General features: G+C 48.8%; 2 protein-coding genes and 4 non-coding genes across 9 annotated transcripts; 5 read left to right on the top strand and 1 right to left on the bottom strand.

The window, feature by feature from the left end:
- Positions 1-65: 65 nt before the first annotated feature.
- On the bottom strand, positions 66-12,121 carry LOC117396823 (E3 ubiquitin-protein ligase LRSAM1). Of its 3 annotated transcripts, XM_033995039.3 has the most exons (25): positions 11,843-12,121; positions 11,057-11,182; positions 10,515-10,571; positions 9,910-9,954; positions 9,658-9,735; positions 9,003-9,071; positions 8,752-8,836; positions 8,514-8,635; positions 8,122-8,212; positions 7,817-7,947; positions 7,585-7,614; positions 7,138-7,260; positions 6,895-7,034; positions 6,699-6,743; positions 6,391-6,461; positions 5,903-6,002; positions 5,653-5,740; positions 5,375-5,449; positions 4,158-4,238; positions 3,179-3,274; positions 2,927-3,025; positions 2,618-2,749; positions 2,031-2,106; positions 1,753-1,883; positions 66-1,637 (listed from the first exon to the last, which is right to left on the bottom strand). In XM_033995039.3, exons 2-25 carry the CDS (start codon positions 11,126-11,128, stop codon positions 1,515-1,517), a joined length of 2,160 nt encoding a protein of 719 aa, XP_033850930.3. In that variant the 5' UTR covers positions 11,129-11,182; positions 11,843-12,121; the 3' UTR covers positions 66-1,514. The 3 variants fall into 3 exon arrangements, with proteins under 3 accessions (XP_033850930.3, XP_033850932.3, XP_033850934.3); XM_033995041.3 differs by lacking the exon at positions 9,658-9,735; XM_033995043.3 differs by lacking the exons at positions 9,658-9,735; positions 9,910-9,954.
- A 77-nt stretch (positions 12,122-12,198) lies between these two features.
- LOC117396858 (large ribosomal subunit protein uL11) lies at positions 12,199-16,071 on the top strand. 2 transcript variants are annotated; one of them, XM_033995109.3, is made up of 7 exons: positions 12,199-12,353; positions 13,510-13,583; positions 14,307-14,405; positions 14,890-14,971; positions 15,142-15,228; positions 15,697-15,809; positions 16,020-16,071. In XM_033995109.3, exons 1-7 carry the CDS (start codon positions 12,317-12,319, stop codon positions 16,023-16,025), a joined length of 498 nt encoding a protein of 165 aa, XP_033851000.1. In that variant the 5' UTR covers positions 12,199-12,316; the 3' UTR covers positions 16,026-16,071. The 2 variants fall into 2 exon arrangements, with proteins under 2 accessions (XP_033851000.1, XP_058861425.1); XM_059005442.1 differs by lacking the exon at positions 12,199-12,353 and adding an exon at positions 12,357-12,464.
- Positions 13,306-13,434, top strand: LOC117397034 (small nucleolar RNA SNORA65). Its single transcript, XR_004543773.1, has one exon. It is a non-coding gene; the product is annotated as a small nucleolar RNA SNORA65 (small nucleolar RNA).
- On the top strand, positions 13,847-13,973 carry LOC117397033 (small nucleolar RNA SNORA65). Its single transcript, XR_004543772.1, has one exon. It is a non-coding gene; the product is annotated as a small nucleolar RNA SNORA65 (small nucleolar RNA).
- On the top strand, positions 14,707-14,833 carry LOC117397036 (small nucleolar RNA SNORA65). The gene has a single exon (XR_004543775.1). It is a non-coding gene; the product is annotated as a small nucleolar RNA SNORA65 (small nucleolar RNA).
- LOC117397035 (small nucleolar RNA SNORA65) lies at positions 15,373-15,499 on the top strand. Its single transcript, XR_004543774.1, has one exon. It is a non-coding gene; the product is annotated as a small nucleolar RNA SNORA65 (small nucleolar RNA).
- Positions 16,072-16,493: the final 422 nt, after the last annotated feature.

Genomic DNA, 16,493 nt, shown 5'->3' on the forward strand with positions numbered 1-16,493 from the left:
TGAAGTGGTGGGTCGTTGCTCGTTCTAGTGGGTGTGCCTCTGTTAATAAGAAGCTGCAGACAGCGTGATTCACAAAGCAGTTTATTTGGAGTGGTTCAGCGCTACACACAAAACTCAACCACGCAGCGCTTGAACAGAGTACATGTAACCCACACAGGCAGCACAAACCAAATCAAAACGAACAGCAATGCTTTAAATAACTGGATTTTTATACGTGCAGGTATATAAAACCAATTCATACAACACTTAAAGTATAAAAAAAATACAGGAAAAAAACAGAGTAGATATATGTGTTTGGACACAGGATCATTTCACAAGTTCGCTGGCAGATTTGTTCCGCTGAAGCTCCGTGATAGACCTTGAGAGAAGGATCATGAGATTCCAGGTCTACCCCACAGCCAGTGAGAGAGCTGCTGCTGCTCCTATTTTCAGAGTGCAGCGCAGCATTATGAGACACAGACTCAAAGACTGCATTGTTTAGAGATGGCTCTGACATTAAAAACAATGGATGCAAAGTAAAAAGAGAAAAAAAAATACATCCATTACATATAAAAACACCAGCCACAGTGCAGCTCCATATTTCACTGTGCGTCACTCGTAGGCTTCCCTCTCATGGACTCATAGCCTTTACATTAAAATAATGAAACGCAAAGCAGCCAGCTGGCTCTAGAAATCACCAGCACCCCTTATTTATCAGCAAATGGAGGGCAGGGGAGTGAATTCACGTAGGCTCATGCATCTAATACAGAACAGGCTGGGGCGATGCAGGGAGTGCAGGAGAATCTTAAGACACTTGCACCCAGTCCTGTCTTTCAGAAACACCCTCAATCGTTTCAGTTATCAGCAGGCAGGAGTTTGAGCCTCCCTGTTTAACACAGCTCCCCTCTAGCCGCATGAGCTGATAGCAAACCTACAGGTTTAGAGACTGATTCAGCAGGATCGTTTCAAGAATGGATCTAAAACAAGGGGGCTGGGTGCAGGTGTACTGTGAGTTTCTGACCCTGCTGATCATCAGCAGAAGAGCCCGAGTAACTCCACTGAGTTCCAGAGATCTGAGCTTGGCTCGAAGCAGCAGAAGTGGCGCAGTCCACAGACACACTGTGTGTCGGATACCGGACAGAGTCACTCCCACGAGCTGCACCTGCTCGTGTGAGCATGCGAGGATGTACATCAAGGAAACACGGGGGTCTGGCAAAGCGAGTTCACATTGCTTGAGCCTTAGCAACTATATTATATTCAGCTTTAAGAGCACTTGTATGGAAAGCTGGCTACACCTCATACATTAGAGTTAAAGGGAAATACAACCAGTTTAGGAAGACAGCCACTTCAACCGTTTATACAGGAGAGCCCCTCTTACCCAAGACCGCACTGCAGGACGTTCCATCACCAAATACCACCCCCCAGTCCCCCAGCCCAACGACTAGTTAAGACAGGAGAGGACCTCAAAAGATAACATCGGCGGCTTCATGCCGGCAGATATAAAGTGCAGTGTGTGTCCAGTGGTGTAGCACCCCCTAGTGCCTGTAGATGCGGATGCGCTGTGCGATGTCACCGCGGCACAGCGGGCAGCTCCGCAGGGCCTCGCTGCAGCTGGAGCAGCAACACGCGTGACCGCAGGCCAGGAAGATGATCTGGGACTGGAGGGGAAGGGACGAGATGCGTTAGCACTGCCGCTGAAGAACACAACTAACAGGATATCATTGGATTAACTGCGATCCACAACCTCCCTCCCCCCGCCCCGGTACTCCTTACCTCACGTTCCATGCAGACCACACACTCCGATTGCCCCCCTCCCTCCAGGGCGCTGGGGGGTGGGTGAGGGCTGGGTGGTGACTCCCTCTCCCCCTCCTGATCAACCTCCTTCTCCACTGCCTTCGAGGGCTCTGCAAGGACCGAAAACAAAGCTATATGATACGTGTCACCATACAATGGTGATGGTCCCAGTGGGCTCCTTGCATGACACACAGGAAGGTCAGCAGATGATGATGATGATGATGATGATGATGATGATGATGATGATATCGGTTTACCTGGCGGCGCTGTGGGCCCCTGCTCCTGGGCCCAGCTGAGCAGAGCCCGCTGCACCCCCACCTCGCTGATCCCCATCTGGACAGAGAGAGACACACACCCGTTAAGCTGCATTCACTACCACAGCATCCCCTGTCGTCTCATTCCAACAGTTCACTTTAATTAAAGCAGAGTATTGGCAGGCATGCTCGCCTGCACCCTACAGAAACATCAAACTGCTTTTATTTAGGAGCCCCTTAAAAACGAGATCTTGAATGCCATAGGGGAATATCCTGATGTGAAGATTTTAAATAAAGTTAAACCTGCAATACATACAGACTCTTAAAACATGAAGCAAAAAGAAACAGGAAGGCCCTCCGGCATGCTCTCACACATCAGGGATGTGTGTGCTATTGCACAGCAGTTTCACACCCATTCCAGGTTTTACAGCGAGCTTGATTAGCCCCAGTGTGTATAGGTAACAAGCTCAGGTGTTTCTTAATAAAACGTGTAGTAAAACCAGGAATGGGTCAAACTGCTATGCAATGGTAGCCTCACTGCCATCCCTGTACTCTCATGCACACACACGAAGGCAGCTGCAATCCCAAACCTGCTTGAGGTCAGCCGCACTCAGACCCCGCAGCGTCTCTGTGGAAACACGGTGGTGTGCCAGGATGGGCAGGTAGTGCTGAGCAGAGAGCCCAACGAGCAGATCAACCAAGCCCTGCTGCAGACCGGCTTCCTGGAGGGAGAGGGAGAGGTTTAAAGACACTGCGCTTTCTGTTTGGATCTGCCATTAGGAGTTGCTGTGACGCAGCAAGATTCCCTCCCTGACCCAACGGCCAATGCACTGGACAGCTGGGATTCAATCCAGCGAGCGCTGATCGCATGACTCTGAACCCCTGGGGATGAGAGGTACCTGCACTTGGAGGGACTGCGGCTTGGCGTCCAGCAGCCTCTGGTATTGGATCATCCAGTAATTCTCCTGACTGGCCTCGCTCTTCTGCTGCATCTCAACCTGGGGACACAGAGACAGCCAGCTCAGGGAGGTTGGTTTTTTTTCTCTCTCTCTCTCTCTCTCCCCCACCAATCCAATACGTTTCAGCTAACCCAGCGGTCTCAGGACCGAGGACACCCTCTCCAGCCCCCTCCCCCCCCACCAGCTCCTCACCAGGATGTCGCGGAGCTCCGTCTCGCGCTGGTCCTTCTGTTTGAGGAGCTGCTGCAGGAGGTCAGCGAGGGCGCTGCGCTGGTCGGACAGCACTTCCTGTCCGCACAGAGAGAGAGACACGTCAACAACACTGAGCAAGGAGTGGGACTTGGAGCAGAGCAAAAGAGACTGAGGGTGAGGGGGCAAATCTGTCAATGTCAAACCTGTCACTTTACATGAACACACAGTGGATAAAGGTCACGGCTGATCTTTTTTTTTTTATGGACATCTCTAATCTTGTATTTCCAGTGATGGCATGGGACGAATGCCACTGAAATGCCTTTTTATGAATATATTTATTTATTTAGATAACTGGGACCATTCTTGTTCCCAGTGGCATCCAGTGATGCAGCGAGCTGGGAGTGAGGCACGGTCTCAGCATGGTTAAGGCTGGTCGTGCAATTCCACTCCCTTCTAATCTCCAGACAGATTTTATTAAACCTCTGGGCAATAGTTCTTAGACTGCTGACCGCCAGAGTGGCGATTGGCTGGTTTCTGGGCAATAGCACAAGCTGTCTTATTGTAACAGTATGTCTGTGCATGGCAGGGCGATGAATGATGTGGTCGGGAGGGAAGGGGTAGAGTCAGGGTGTGTCCAAGGAGGTCATGGGGTAAAACACAACAGCAGCAAGCATGGGGGGCAGCGGGGGTGGGCACAGTAAATCAATCTGCAAATCTGCTTCTACCAACTAAAATTATGTACAGTGGTGTTTTTTTTTGTGGTGGTGAATTTTTAAGATGCTTACACCAGTCACCCAGCAGGCGTGTTAGTAATGTGAAAGTCTGGGGACTCGTGGGGAGTCTGATCGCCACCTCCTTGCTGTAATAAGCTAGATCCCTCTGGTAAAGGTGACGTGTTAGAACTTCAGACTCTAGAACTCTCGAGGTCACCCTTCCACTAGCCACGCCCCCTTCTCTGATTGGATAGGAATCCACATACCTGTAGGTTCTCAGTGTCCAGATCACGCCTCTTTACCTCCAGCTTTGTCAGCTGCATTAATTCAGCCTCTATTAACTTAATCTAAAAACATGAAAATAAATTCCATAAACTGCAAGAAGCAACAAGGGGGGGGACAAATCCTGTCCTAATTATTACTCATCATCATTATTATTATTATTATTAACGTCATTTATTTTCACGTAAGGTTAACAAAAATCACACAGGTACGTATCCCACCTTGACAGTAAGGCTGAGGGAACACTTGGAACTTGGTTTCAGCAGATTGAAGTTCCATGCCCCTGCACGGCACACCAGGGGAGACTTTGGGTTTGATAGAGCACAGTTGCCTCACACTAGCTCTCCTGGAACCAGGTTTCAAGCAGCTGTTCGCTTGTGTTCCCTCAGCTTTAGCATGCTGCTCCTCATGTAGAGAGGTGCATATGAACAGTCTCTACTAGGAAGGTGCAATACATTAAAACAAGCGACACTCACCATGGCATTACTACTGTCTTTGTGTTTCAATGGGATGATTCACAAAGCTTTACCTCAGGACAAAAATACATAATCACCTGTTCTCATGAATAAACCTTTGATAGAACGGTGAAACTGTTCTGGAATCATGAGTGAGAGCTTTGTGAATAGGGGCCACGTAGACTTTATAGAAAACAGTTCATAACACAGTTCATAACACACCAGATCCCTTCAATGAACATTTAGACCAGTCTTTCTCAATGTCTTTCCCCATCTGGGGTGCTCTACCGGACTTTGAAGGTGAAGCGAGTGTTCTGCTGGTGCGTTATCGCTGTAGCCAGCAGGGGGTGCCCTCTAAGCCCTGGAGAAACTCGTTCAAAAGGGACTGGCTGGTGGAATGGTCTGGGAAACGCCATTAGAAGCCAGTTTACGACAAAATAACAGAACCTAAGGAGCCGAATGTGAAGCAGCCAGCGAGTATGGTGCACGCGTGAACGTGTGTCAGGTTCTGTAGAGAGCCATGGCAGATGGATGATGAGAATGGATTACTTGTGTCTATGCAGTTCAACACAGGGATGGCAGACAATCTTTTATCAGTGTTACTGTCGCAATAGTAATAATACAGTAAAGCCTTTTTAAAACCATCTTTTACACACCCACTTCTCGCCTCAGGGTGCCGCCTACTACACCTCCCCAAGGCCAGCCCCCTGTCTCCTATTGGTGGGCTTTCCCCAGGCCACGCCTACCTGGTTCCGGATGTATCTGTGCATTCCGTCCTTCTGAAGCTGCATGGCTTCGAACGCTGCCTTCTGCATCTCCTCCTGCAGAGGGAGACGGAGAGCAAGGTGAGGGCAGCACTGAGGTTAGAGGTCTCTATAAAAGCAGTGGTACTTTCAATCCAGGACCTTATTCCATCCGTCTGACACCCAATCCAAGCTACTGCCAGTCACATGTGGACGGGGCTGGAATCGCACTGCATTTGAACTGAAAGGCTCCGACGTGCTCTTTGTGACGTTATCAGTACCTCCTGAAGGATGTGATGGAGGGCTTTGCTCTGATCCAGCTGCTGTAAAGACAGGACCTGCTCGAACATCCTGTCCATCTGGCCCAGACTGCAGAGAGAGAGGGAGAGGGATCAGAGACCTAACTGGGTAGAACATTACTTCACCACCTGAATCCGTACCTCTCACCACAGCAGCCCCTCTCCTCTCGCCATCCTCCACTCCATTCTCCTCCTTCTTCCCCTTCCCTCTCCCCCTCGCTGCTCCCCTCACCTGCTGCAGGTCTCCGAGACGAGGCTCTGCCTGCGGGAGTCGCACGCCTCCTGGATCAGTCTGATGGAGTAGCTCTCCGACAGCATCTGCTGCATAGCGGCTGGAGAGAACAGAGGCAATTAATCTCACCCCGATCTAGAAGGGCTGTGCTCATCTCTCTTTCTACAGCAACAAGCTTTTCAAAATGCGCTCCACGTTTTCTGAAAATAAAACGCAAGCTTTGAAAGTCTGGCCATGACTGCCTCATAAAACTCCACGGTTATACTATACATTGGTTTACCATGGTTCTTACTATTCTTTACTAGATCTCTCTGCACAATGCTTGCCTATGTTTTACCATGCTATCACTACACTTTACTATGGGAACATACTATGAAAACAACCACTTGTGGTTGGTTGATGTTTGTCTAGCCCACCTAAGCTTAACCTGGTCACCAAAATAAACCTCTAGACCATGACGTGGCCAACAGCCAATCACAGCGGCTCACCTGCCACCTCCTTCCTGCGCAGACGCTCCGCCTCTTCCTGTGTGATGGCGGTCAGTCGCTCCGTGCGCACTCTGGAAAGCAGGTTTATATCCACGTTACTGCACGGTGTCAGCTCTGTGGACAGCGATCAGCACCCCCCTCATCTTACACCAGGGAGAGCGGTTCTGTCTGGACCCAGCACACACTGCTGAAGCAAACGAACGAACCCCAGAGGACAGAGCGACACACAGAGGCTACAAAAAGATCTCTTAAGGGTTCTTTAGTCCCCTCCCTTGTGTGCGAGACAGTAAATCAGGACCCACACTCACCTCTCCTTCTCCAGGGTCTGCAGCAGCTCAGCACCCTTCTTCTGTCTGAAACACAGAGGATTGAGAAGTGTGAGAGCAGAGACAGGTGAGAGAGTGAAAGCAGGAGTGAGAGCGAGCAGGGGTGAGACAGCGAGCAGGGGTGAGACAGCGTTCATCTCTCCTTGAGCACCTCACGCTCAGGGGATCGGCTCCTCACCTCTGGTTCTGCATCAGCAGGCTCTTGATCCGCCCCGTGATGCTCTCCTCCACCACTTTCAATTGGTGCATCAGCCTGTGACGCTCCGCCTCCAGGACCCTCCGCTGATGGCATAGCCCCGCCTCCAGCCGCTGATGCTCCTGGGAACAGAAGGAGGGGCAAATCTTAGGGTCAGGGGCTTCTCTCCGCTCCCCTCCCAGTATACCCAGTGCTCCCTTCCCGGCGCCTGGGGGCAGTCCCTACCTGTTTGACGGAGTGCAGGACGTCCTCCTTGTGGGAGTTGTTTAGCTGGAGGAGCTGGGCATGTTCCCTCTGCTCCTCTCCCAGCCGACGCTCAAACTCCAGCTTCTCCAGATTCTTCTGCTCCTGAGAGGCCAGAGAGAGAGAGAGAGAGAGAGAGAGAGAGAGAGAGAGCGCGCGAGGAGGGGGCAAGAGCGAGGGAGGAGGCAGTCAGGGAGCAAAAGGACAGACAGGAGGAGCAGCAGACACAAGGAGACAAAAGGCTTGACTTTGTCATACAAGACATTTTTGTATTCAATTTTAATGACATACTGGTGAGGACGGACAGGTAATGTGGACTGACCCAGGAACCAATAGGGACACCAAAAAAAAAACACTACACAGGAATGGAAACGGACAAGACAGACAGACAGACAGACAGACAGACAGACAGACTCCCACAGCACTCACCTTTCTCTTGTCGTAGTCCTGGAACTTGTTCTGCAGAGAGTGGGATACAGAACGGACATCAGTTACAGTGATTAGGAAATAAAAAGCAACTTTATAACAGCATGCATCCAAGTGCACGTGTGTCTGCCTGAATGTGCTGGGGTCTCTCTGTCAGTGTATGTCGGGGGTTCCGGTCCGTGTGCTGGGGTCCCGCTCCGTGTGCTGGGGTCCCTGTTGGGTCTGGGTACTGTACCTGCCAGATCTCCTCCTCCTGCACTGGTGAGGAGCTCCCCCCATCCACACAGTCCTCCAGCGCAGCCCCCTGCTTCCTCTCCAGCACAGACAGCAGGTACTGAGAGGGAGGGCAGTACTCCACCCCCAGCTCTGAAACACACACACACAGCTGTTCAATTACTGCTGCCATGCAATGCTACTTTCACACAGATACAATTATCTAACCCTTCTAGTCTTTATAGGAGGGCGTATGGAAGATGCAAATGCATGACAGCCTTGTATAAAGCAATGGAAAAAAAATATATTACGTGAACAAAACTAGACCTGCGCAGAGGAACTGCTGGATGGCCTCGGTGCCTCCTGCACACACACTGGCCGGGGGGAAGGTCATGGCAGCAGCGTCCAGAGTCAGGGTCTGCAAAACCAGCACAGCACAGGGATGGAAACCAGACACCTGCTGCACAGCCGGGTCACACACTCCAGCTTTTACCATCGATTAGCCACAGTGTACAGGTAACAAGCTCAGGTGTGTCTCATTATTAAACTCCTAGGGAAACCAGGAATGGATCAAACTGCTATGCAATGGGAGTCTTACTTCCATCCCTGCAGTAGATTCATCAAACATACTGATTCATTGATACACCAACCACCTGCAACAAACAAACTACAGCCTCCCCCCTCTCCCTGTCCCTTTCCTCCCTCCCCCTCCCCCTCACCTCCAGTGTGCGGACGCTGGCCAGCTCGGTGGGCAGCTCCCTCACTTTGTTCTCGCTGAGGTCAAGGGTCCGCAGGCTCCTCATGCGCCCCAGGGAGGTGGGCAGCTCGGACAAACAGTTCCCTAAAAAAAAAAAGGAGGACAGGAGCGGCTGTCAACCCCACCGAGCTGAGACAATCATTAAACAAACCCTGCAGCTCTGCCCTCTGCAGCTCTGCCCTCTGCCCTCTGCCCCTCACCTCTCACACTGAGTGTCTGCAGCTGGGACAGTTCACCAATGGACTCTGGGAGACACTGCAGCTGGTTCCTCTCCACATTCAGCACCTGGACAAGAAGAGAGAACTGTAACTTTTTATTTGGTCCAAAAGTTCTTATTTATACTCTGCAGAATACGAGTTGCCGTGCAGGGATGGAAATGAGACTCCTATTGCACAGCAGTTTCACCCGTTTTGTAGCATGATATGAACTCCCTCGGCTGGGATCCCGTTACCTGCAGGGAGCGCAGCTGCCCCAGGTCAGCAGGAAGTGATGTCAGCTTGTTCTCATGAAGATCCAGCACCTGCAACCGAGAGGACAGGAAACAGAGGAGGGTGAGGGGATGGGGACGAGGAAGATGACTCTGTCAGTACAGCGTTCTTCCACCACAGGAAGTTCAGTCCATACAGACACCCCTGCAGCCTTCTCTTTATAACTCTGTAGCCTCGGATAGCCCTGTTCAACATAACATGACCCGTACTAATAATAATAATAATAATAATAATAATAATAATAATAATAACTTAGCCTTAGGCTTAGAATGATTGAAAAATCAGGCATGTGTTGGAAAGATGGGAAAGAAGAAATACGCTAAACAATGAACCACAGAAACCGTGTATGGTAGTTAATGGTTGGTTGCACCCGAGTGGAGCAGCAGCTGAATAACTCATGTATATTGTAATTCGTAAGATAAACGAAGCAAAGTGTAGTCACGTAAGATCTGAGCCTACTAGAGTATAAATACCAGGCATGAAGGCGACACAGACAGAGAAGCTTCCAATACCTCCAGGATCATCGTGGCCCATCTGTGCACCAGTCTGAGAGAGAGAGAGCCCTATAGGATCCCCTACAGCCCCCATGCCTCGGAACCCTATAGCCCTCATACGCACCTTTAGAGTGACCAGGCTGGTGATGCTGCAGGATTTGGGCACCAGAGATGTCAGCTGATTGTCATGAACAATAAACACCTGCGTGCGGAAAAACATCCAGTAATGCACTGAGCACCGCCGGCACCACTGTGTGTGGACAGACAGACAGACAGACAGACAGACAGGCTGGGGGGGGGGGGAGGCGAGGGCACTAACTGCGTCACACCGAGCCCCCACACACACTCACAAGAAACAGGGCTGAACCGTTCCTACCTTCTTCTGCAGCACCTTGCATGTCGAAAAGACACTGGCTGGGATCTGGGGGAGGCAAGGAAATGAAGACAAGACCTTCATTTCTGTTTCATTTTGGACATTGTGGAAATGATCGGGGGTCCCGTTTTCAAAGTGTTAAACATCTGTTCCTTTTCCAAACCAAGCCACCAAGTTATACAGTTCTGTCAAACGCGCTCAGGTTAGTTAGTTACTCTGCAGTTAACACTAACATTGAAAACACAGGAGTGAATTACTAAAGCAAGCGCTTTGAACATGTGCTTCTCTGCTTCTTAAACACTGAGGGAAAAGCCCTTTCAAAGGGTGTAAGGGATGATGGAGAAAGAGGTTGATACAGACAGCAAGTCAAAACAATGCAAGCTTATAAATACAATGGTATAAGCACTGTAAGTTTGAAATCATTTTGCACTTTTCACATGCCTTGCCAGATTTTTGTTTGTTTAAATTTGCTTTAGCATATTTCTCTGGGCTTTAAAATGCTTACCTATGCTTTACCACACTGTATAACAATTTGCTTTTACTATGGGGAAACTTTTAGAAGGGAGGGACTCCCGTTCTGCAGAATAAACTAGTGTTGCCCCTCTCACCTCTGACAGCTCGCACCCAGAGATATCCAGGACGTCATCGGCTCCAGCTTCCTTGGCCTGGAGACACGAGGAGAAAACGACAGTTACCTTGTGAACAGAGAAGCCCTGAGGGCCAGCAGCGAAGCGGCCAGCAGGGAGCCCGACAGGCTATTTCTGGGACAGCAATCTGCACACACTTAACATTCAACAGATACAGTGGGACGAACTCCGCAGGATCTTGCACCGTTCACAGATGAATGCAATCATCAAAGCCTCGGTCTGTCCGCTGTATGCAATACTACTAGCAGAGCTACTAAGGACCAATAACTATGAGATGGGAAGCTCTTTCCTGTCAAGACAGAATAGTGACACTAATTTGCACTCTCCAGATCGTATAAGATCTTGCACCAGCAATGGCATATATTCACCGGGCAGAAAAACCTGAATTCTAGCATCCCATGTTCTAGAGCTTCAAATCACCCAGCATGCAGATACCCGCACTACCACACACTGTGGCACAAAAGGGCATTTAATGCCATCCGCTGCGCCGAGCTGCGTCTCACCAGGCACAGCTGGTGTTCAAGCCTCTTCCTCGACTCCTCGCTGGGCTTCCTCTTCCTGAAGAAGAGCAGCATGCCTCCCGTCCGCTCGCTACCTCGGGGTCTCTTATCTGTTGTCTCGGAGTCGCCCTGGGAGTGAAGGAGACAGAGAGGGAGAGGGATGTAGAAGAGAAGAGGCACTGTTGTTTTGTTTGCAGGGTAACAGAGGAGCAGCAAGTGGGTGGGGCCACACTGGCAGGGAAACTGAAGCAGAGAGATAGACTGGCAGAGAGCATGAAGTTCCAAACACTAGGCTAGAGGGGCTCCCCTCAATACCAGCCCTAGAATATGACACAGGGTGGCGGTACGTTACAGCGTTATTATTAAATCGCCTACTAGCTCAGTCTAATGTTTACATTTATTTTTAATGACTGCAGCAGCACCGAGTCCCTCCCCGTCTGGTTTCACAACTGACACAATAATGTGTCCGGCAGAGAAGGCTGTATTTAACGTTTACAGTAAATAATATTATATTGGAAATACCGGCCGAGTTTGATGTACTGTCCAGGTATATATAACTTGACATAAAACAAAAACTGCATGTATATTCTACGTCACCTTCCACCAATTGCAATCTTAACTACCTCCGGGAAACGGTCACACCGCTGCTGGCGTTTAAGTCTCTATCACTCTCCCTGCTACAAAATCACAATAGTGCTGAAACGAGCTGTGTGGATTAGAACCCCTGGCAATTGATATAACCGATACTGAAACTGGACTAGTAGTAAAGTTGTGCTTGTTTCATCATACCTGCCTCTGTTTTCCAGTCTGTCAGCCAGCTCACACAGACCACACATCAACAACGCAAGAGCAGCACTCCTGCTGTTGACAAAACTCGCCTTTTCTTTGAACGTTTTGCTTTATACAGCTAAGTATATTAATATATATGGATACCTCCGTATCACTGCACGGCTAATACATGTACTAACAAAATGTCAATTCGGATATCCTTAAAAATCCAGTCTGTTTTGGGTATACCATGCCACACTGATCATGGTGGAACCGGAGTGGACCGTCGTCGTTGTGACAGGACACACTCTTAATGGCGGCCGTGGTTTGAAGGCGCTCTCGCGAGATCTCCAGCTCTATTTAAGCGAGCGCAGAGGCGCGGATCCTTCCCTTTCTCTTTCACGTTCAACGGTGAAGGTGCAACAGTTTCTCGGTCGTCCCGAATCCGGGTTCATCCGACACCAACACCGAAGTCAGCAGAACTGAACCGCGACCATGCCTCCCAAATTCGACCCCAGCGAAATTAAAGTTGGTACGTGTGTGTGTGTGAGAAAGAGAGAGAGATATCCACGGTAAATATGAGTCGTATACGCAGCCAGTAGGTGCAGCTGGCTTTGGAAAATAATACAGACTGAGCAGCAAGGTGAGGTGGTGAGACATTTGTTTAACTGTAAAAATATTTAATGAAAATAACACGGTAGTTTTTTTTTTTTCAATGTATTTCTGCGGTAAGAGAACTCTAGTCTAGGCCTCGTTAAAAGCCTGTCCTAAAGTAGCTGTTCCCAGCGTGTTTTTGTTTTGAACGCAACCCGCCCCCCCCCCCGCGGAGTTCAGTAGTCAAACGGATTTATGTTAACGTGTTTTTAAAACAATGTTTGTTTCTTAGGTAATCTCGATATAATGTTGCATTGGCGTTTGCGAGAGACCCGGCGGTAGTACCGCTTCCATTGCGCTGCCGGCGTGGTCTGGTACTAATACACGTGGCTTTGTTTCCGCCATCCCAATACAGGGATGTTGCTTTGTGTCGTTTAATAGTAATTAAACTATGTATTTGAAGTTATACTTAGCTGTATTTAAGTTCCGATTTTAAAGAACGCTTAATTTTACATAAACGTGCTTTTTTGTATTGCAGTAATTCTGAAAGCTTTTCTCTCTGGCCTTGCTACAGAGGGCGTGTTTTTTTATATATAAACAAACTGAGTGTTAATGTAACCCAGGCCGCGCCATCAAAGCCATGTTGAAGGAATACATTTATGGCTAACATTTAACACCATTAAGCGCTTAAAGTAATCTATATCCCAACTGGCACAAATTCAAATGGCCACAAAGATCACGTTTGCATATTGCTGTCGCTGCACTTAATGTTCAGCCCTGAGCTGCCTCTGTGTATGCGCTGAAGAAGGTATCCGTGCTGCATTTACCTGCTGTAAACTTTCAAAGCTGATCCAGTACACCTGTATCGCTGGACAGTGTCCCAACAGCCACCCGCCACTCTGCCTGTCTGTGTCTGTGACTGGTATAGTCCAGTGGTGGCTGAGAGTGACCTCCCAGCTCTAGGAAGCAGGGCTGCCCTGACCCATGGGCAACTCTGTGCCGAAAGACCTGGAACACACTTAACAAGGTAGGAGAAGTGGGGGTTGTGCAGGTTTTGGGGAGTGCTTACTGAAATCCGTCCTGTCTTTCTGCAGTGTACATGAGGTGCACAGGAGGAGAAGTTGGTGCCACTTCTGCTCTGGCCCCCAAAATCGGGCCCCTGGGTCTGGTAAGTATCCTTGGTTTTAAGGGGTGAGGGGTGTCTTGGAAAGGGGGTACAGCCTCTCCAGACTGTCTCTGTAATCACCAGTAAGAGAAAGCTCTTAAACTATAAGATCAGGGCTTCTAAAGACTTTTGAAGTTTTTTTTTTTGTGTATTGGTTTTAAATCTGTCGAGTTTACTGTAACCAAGGTTGCTTTCATCCAGAACCAAGAACGATAGTTGTCTGAAAAATAAGATGACCCTAATGTCTTGGTTCAGTCCACTAGCCCCCCGCCACTGTACCTGTCTGTCAGTGACTGGTATAGTCCAGTGGTGGCTGAGAGTGACCCCCCAGCTCTAGGAAGCAGGGCTGCCCTGACCCATGGGCAACTCTGTGCCGAAAGACCTGGAACACGCATGCTAGGATCTGGAATGGGTGTTTACCATAGCTGTTGTGTTTTTAGCCTATTGTATTGGAGTAATAAAATGCATTGTTAGGACCTGATTCTGAATGTATCTAGAAATTGAATTGGTTTATCAACACTTAATGTAATGAATTGCATTGATGGAATGGATATAGATTTCTTCCCCATGTACTGCTTCTAACTAAACCTCTTTAAACTGCGCTGAAATCGGCGGTTTAGACCTGCCAGAGCTGGTACAGGTGGCATTGCTCTCTGGCTCTGCTGGTTTTTCGGCTCCTATCCACTGTTCTGCAGTGCCAGTCTAACAGACTCCTTTCTCCTGCAGTCTCCCAAGAAAGTGGGTGACGACATCGCCAAGGCAACTGGCGACTGGAAGGGTCTGAGAATCACCGTCAAGCTGACCATCCAGAACAGGCAGGCGCAGGTACAGAATCCCCGCCCCTTCTGTCTGTCTTGCTTGTGTGCTTCACTGCAACCTGTGCCTTTCTGCCTCATGGCTCATGGACGAGTTCATATTCATGGGTGTTTTGATCTCCCCCCGCCCCCCCCCCCCCCCCCCCCCCAATAGAAGATAACCTGGACCTCCTAAAGTGTACATGTATTTGCTGGTCTGGGGGACCAGTGTTCTTCCCTATTTTCATCACTTTGTCTTGTTTAAATCCTTATTACCTTCCTGACTTTGTGGTCTGGCTTGTTTTGATCTCTGTCCCCTCTTTTTAAAGCCACCCGCCACTCTGCCTGTCTGTCAGTGACTGGTATAGTCCAGTGGTGGCTGAGAGTGACCCCCCAGCTCTAGGAAGCAGGGCTGCCCTGACCCATGGGCAACTCTGTGCCGAAAGACCTGGAACACACTTAACGAGGTAGGATGTTGGGCGTTTAAGGTGTGACCGTCCTGTCTCTGTTTTCAGATTGAGGTCGTCCCCTCTGCCTCGGCTCTGATCATCAAGGCGCTGAAAGAGCCGCCACGCGACCGGAAGAAGGTGAAGAACAGTGAGTGTGCTCCTCTTCTCGTTGCTGACATCACTGGGTGCCCTGGAATTGCATGCCTGGGCTAAGGGAGGGGATCCTTCTGTCGTAGACTGAGGGTGGGGTGGGTGAAATACTTTTGTGTTCTCCCGGACCAGCGACCTTGAGCTAACTGGTTTCCCTTTCCTTTCCAGTTAAACACAGCGGCAGCGTCACCTTCGATGAGATTGTGACTGTTGCCCGCCAGATGAGACCGCGCTCCATCGCCCGAGAGCTCTCTGGTAAGATTGTAACCCAGCATTTCACAGACTAATGGCTCTGGTTCACAGACTTGATTTTAGAATGAAGCTCTCCTACTGCGTTATCGTCCCATGGAAGAGTGAATCTGTATCCACTTTTAGTACTAATCCAACTTTTTAAAGCTACCCGCCACTCTGCCTGTCTGTCAGTGACTTGTATAGTCCAGTGGTGGCTGAGAGTGACCCCCCAGCTCTAGGAAGCAGGGCTGCTCTGAACCATGGGCAACTCTGTGCCGAAAGACCTGGAACAAATTAATCTGTCCTGGGCTAGTCTTGTACCTTGTATTGCTGTGTATTGTACTCAATGCATGAATGTAGTGGTGCATAGCAATTTGACTAATTTACTTAAACAAAATGTATGTAAAATGTGGAATTGCAGTAGGGAGTGATTTTATAAATGTCATTTTTAAAAAGGCTTGGTCTGAACCCTGCTCTGCTTTTCCCCCCCAGGAACAATCAAGGAGATCCTGGGAACAGCTCAGTCTGTGGGCTGCACCATCGATGGGCGCCCTCCCCATGATGTCATCGATGACATCAACAGCGGTAAAGTGGAGTGCCCTTCGGTGAGTTTAATTTGTCATGGATCAGATCTTTAACCAGTGTTTGAATATAAATTACACTTGCAAAATAAACACTTGTGTACCCTGTGCCCTCTCTGAATTGTAGTTTTTGTGCTCTTTTTTTTTTTTTTTTTTTTTTTTTTTTTTTTTTTTTTTTATAGCCAGAGCTTTGTCTGTGTGACTGACTTGCAACTTTTCATTCTTCTCTTCCAGGACTAAGATGGCTGCAATCAAAAGAAAACAAATAAAAGTTATTTGAAACAAATCTTTGCTTCTGTGTTTCTGTGGTCAAAACTGGTGTTATGAATTCAGGAATGGGTTCTTGTGGTCTGCCTGCACCAATGACTCGATTTGCTGATTTAAGATTTATTAACTGTCTACATAACCGGAGACCTCATTCATATTCCTGGTGTCTCCGATCCAGCCTCTAATTATTCAGTGTAATGGGAAGGGCCACGCTGTTTTTTCCATCGTGGTCTATTTGTTTTAAACATGACAAACCATCTGAAGCTTTGACTGCTTGGCCAAAAAATACTAGTATTTTAAAATCTCATGCGTCCAGCGGTCTGCTGTTGAGACGATGCTGTCATTTGTAAGTTTCACACACAGGTTGTAGAGGTTTTTAATGGGAAGGACTGGTTCCTCAATTGTGTATTTCAATAACAAAAAATATATATATTTTTTAGC

Source organism: Acipenser ruthenus, chromosome 31, assembly GCF_902713425.1.
Source record: "Acipenser ruthenus chromosome 31, fAciRut3.2 maternal haplotype, whole genome shotgun sequence".
Lineage (NCBI taxonomy): Eukaryota > Metazoa > Chordata > Actinopteri > Acipenseriformes > Acipenseridae > Acipenser > Acipenser ruthenus.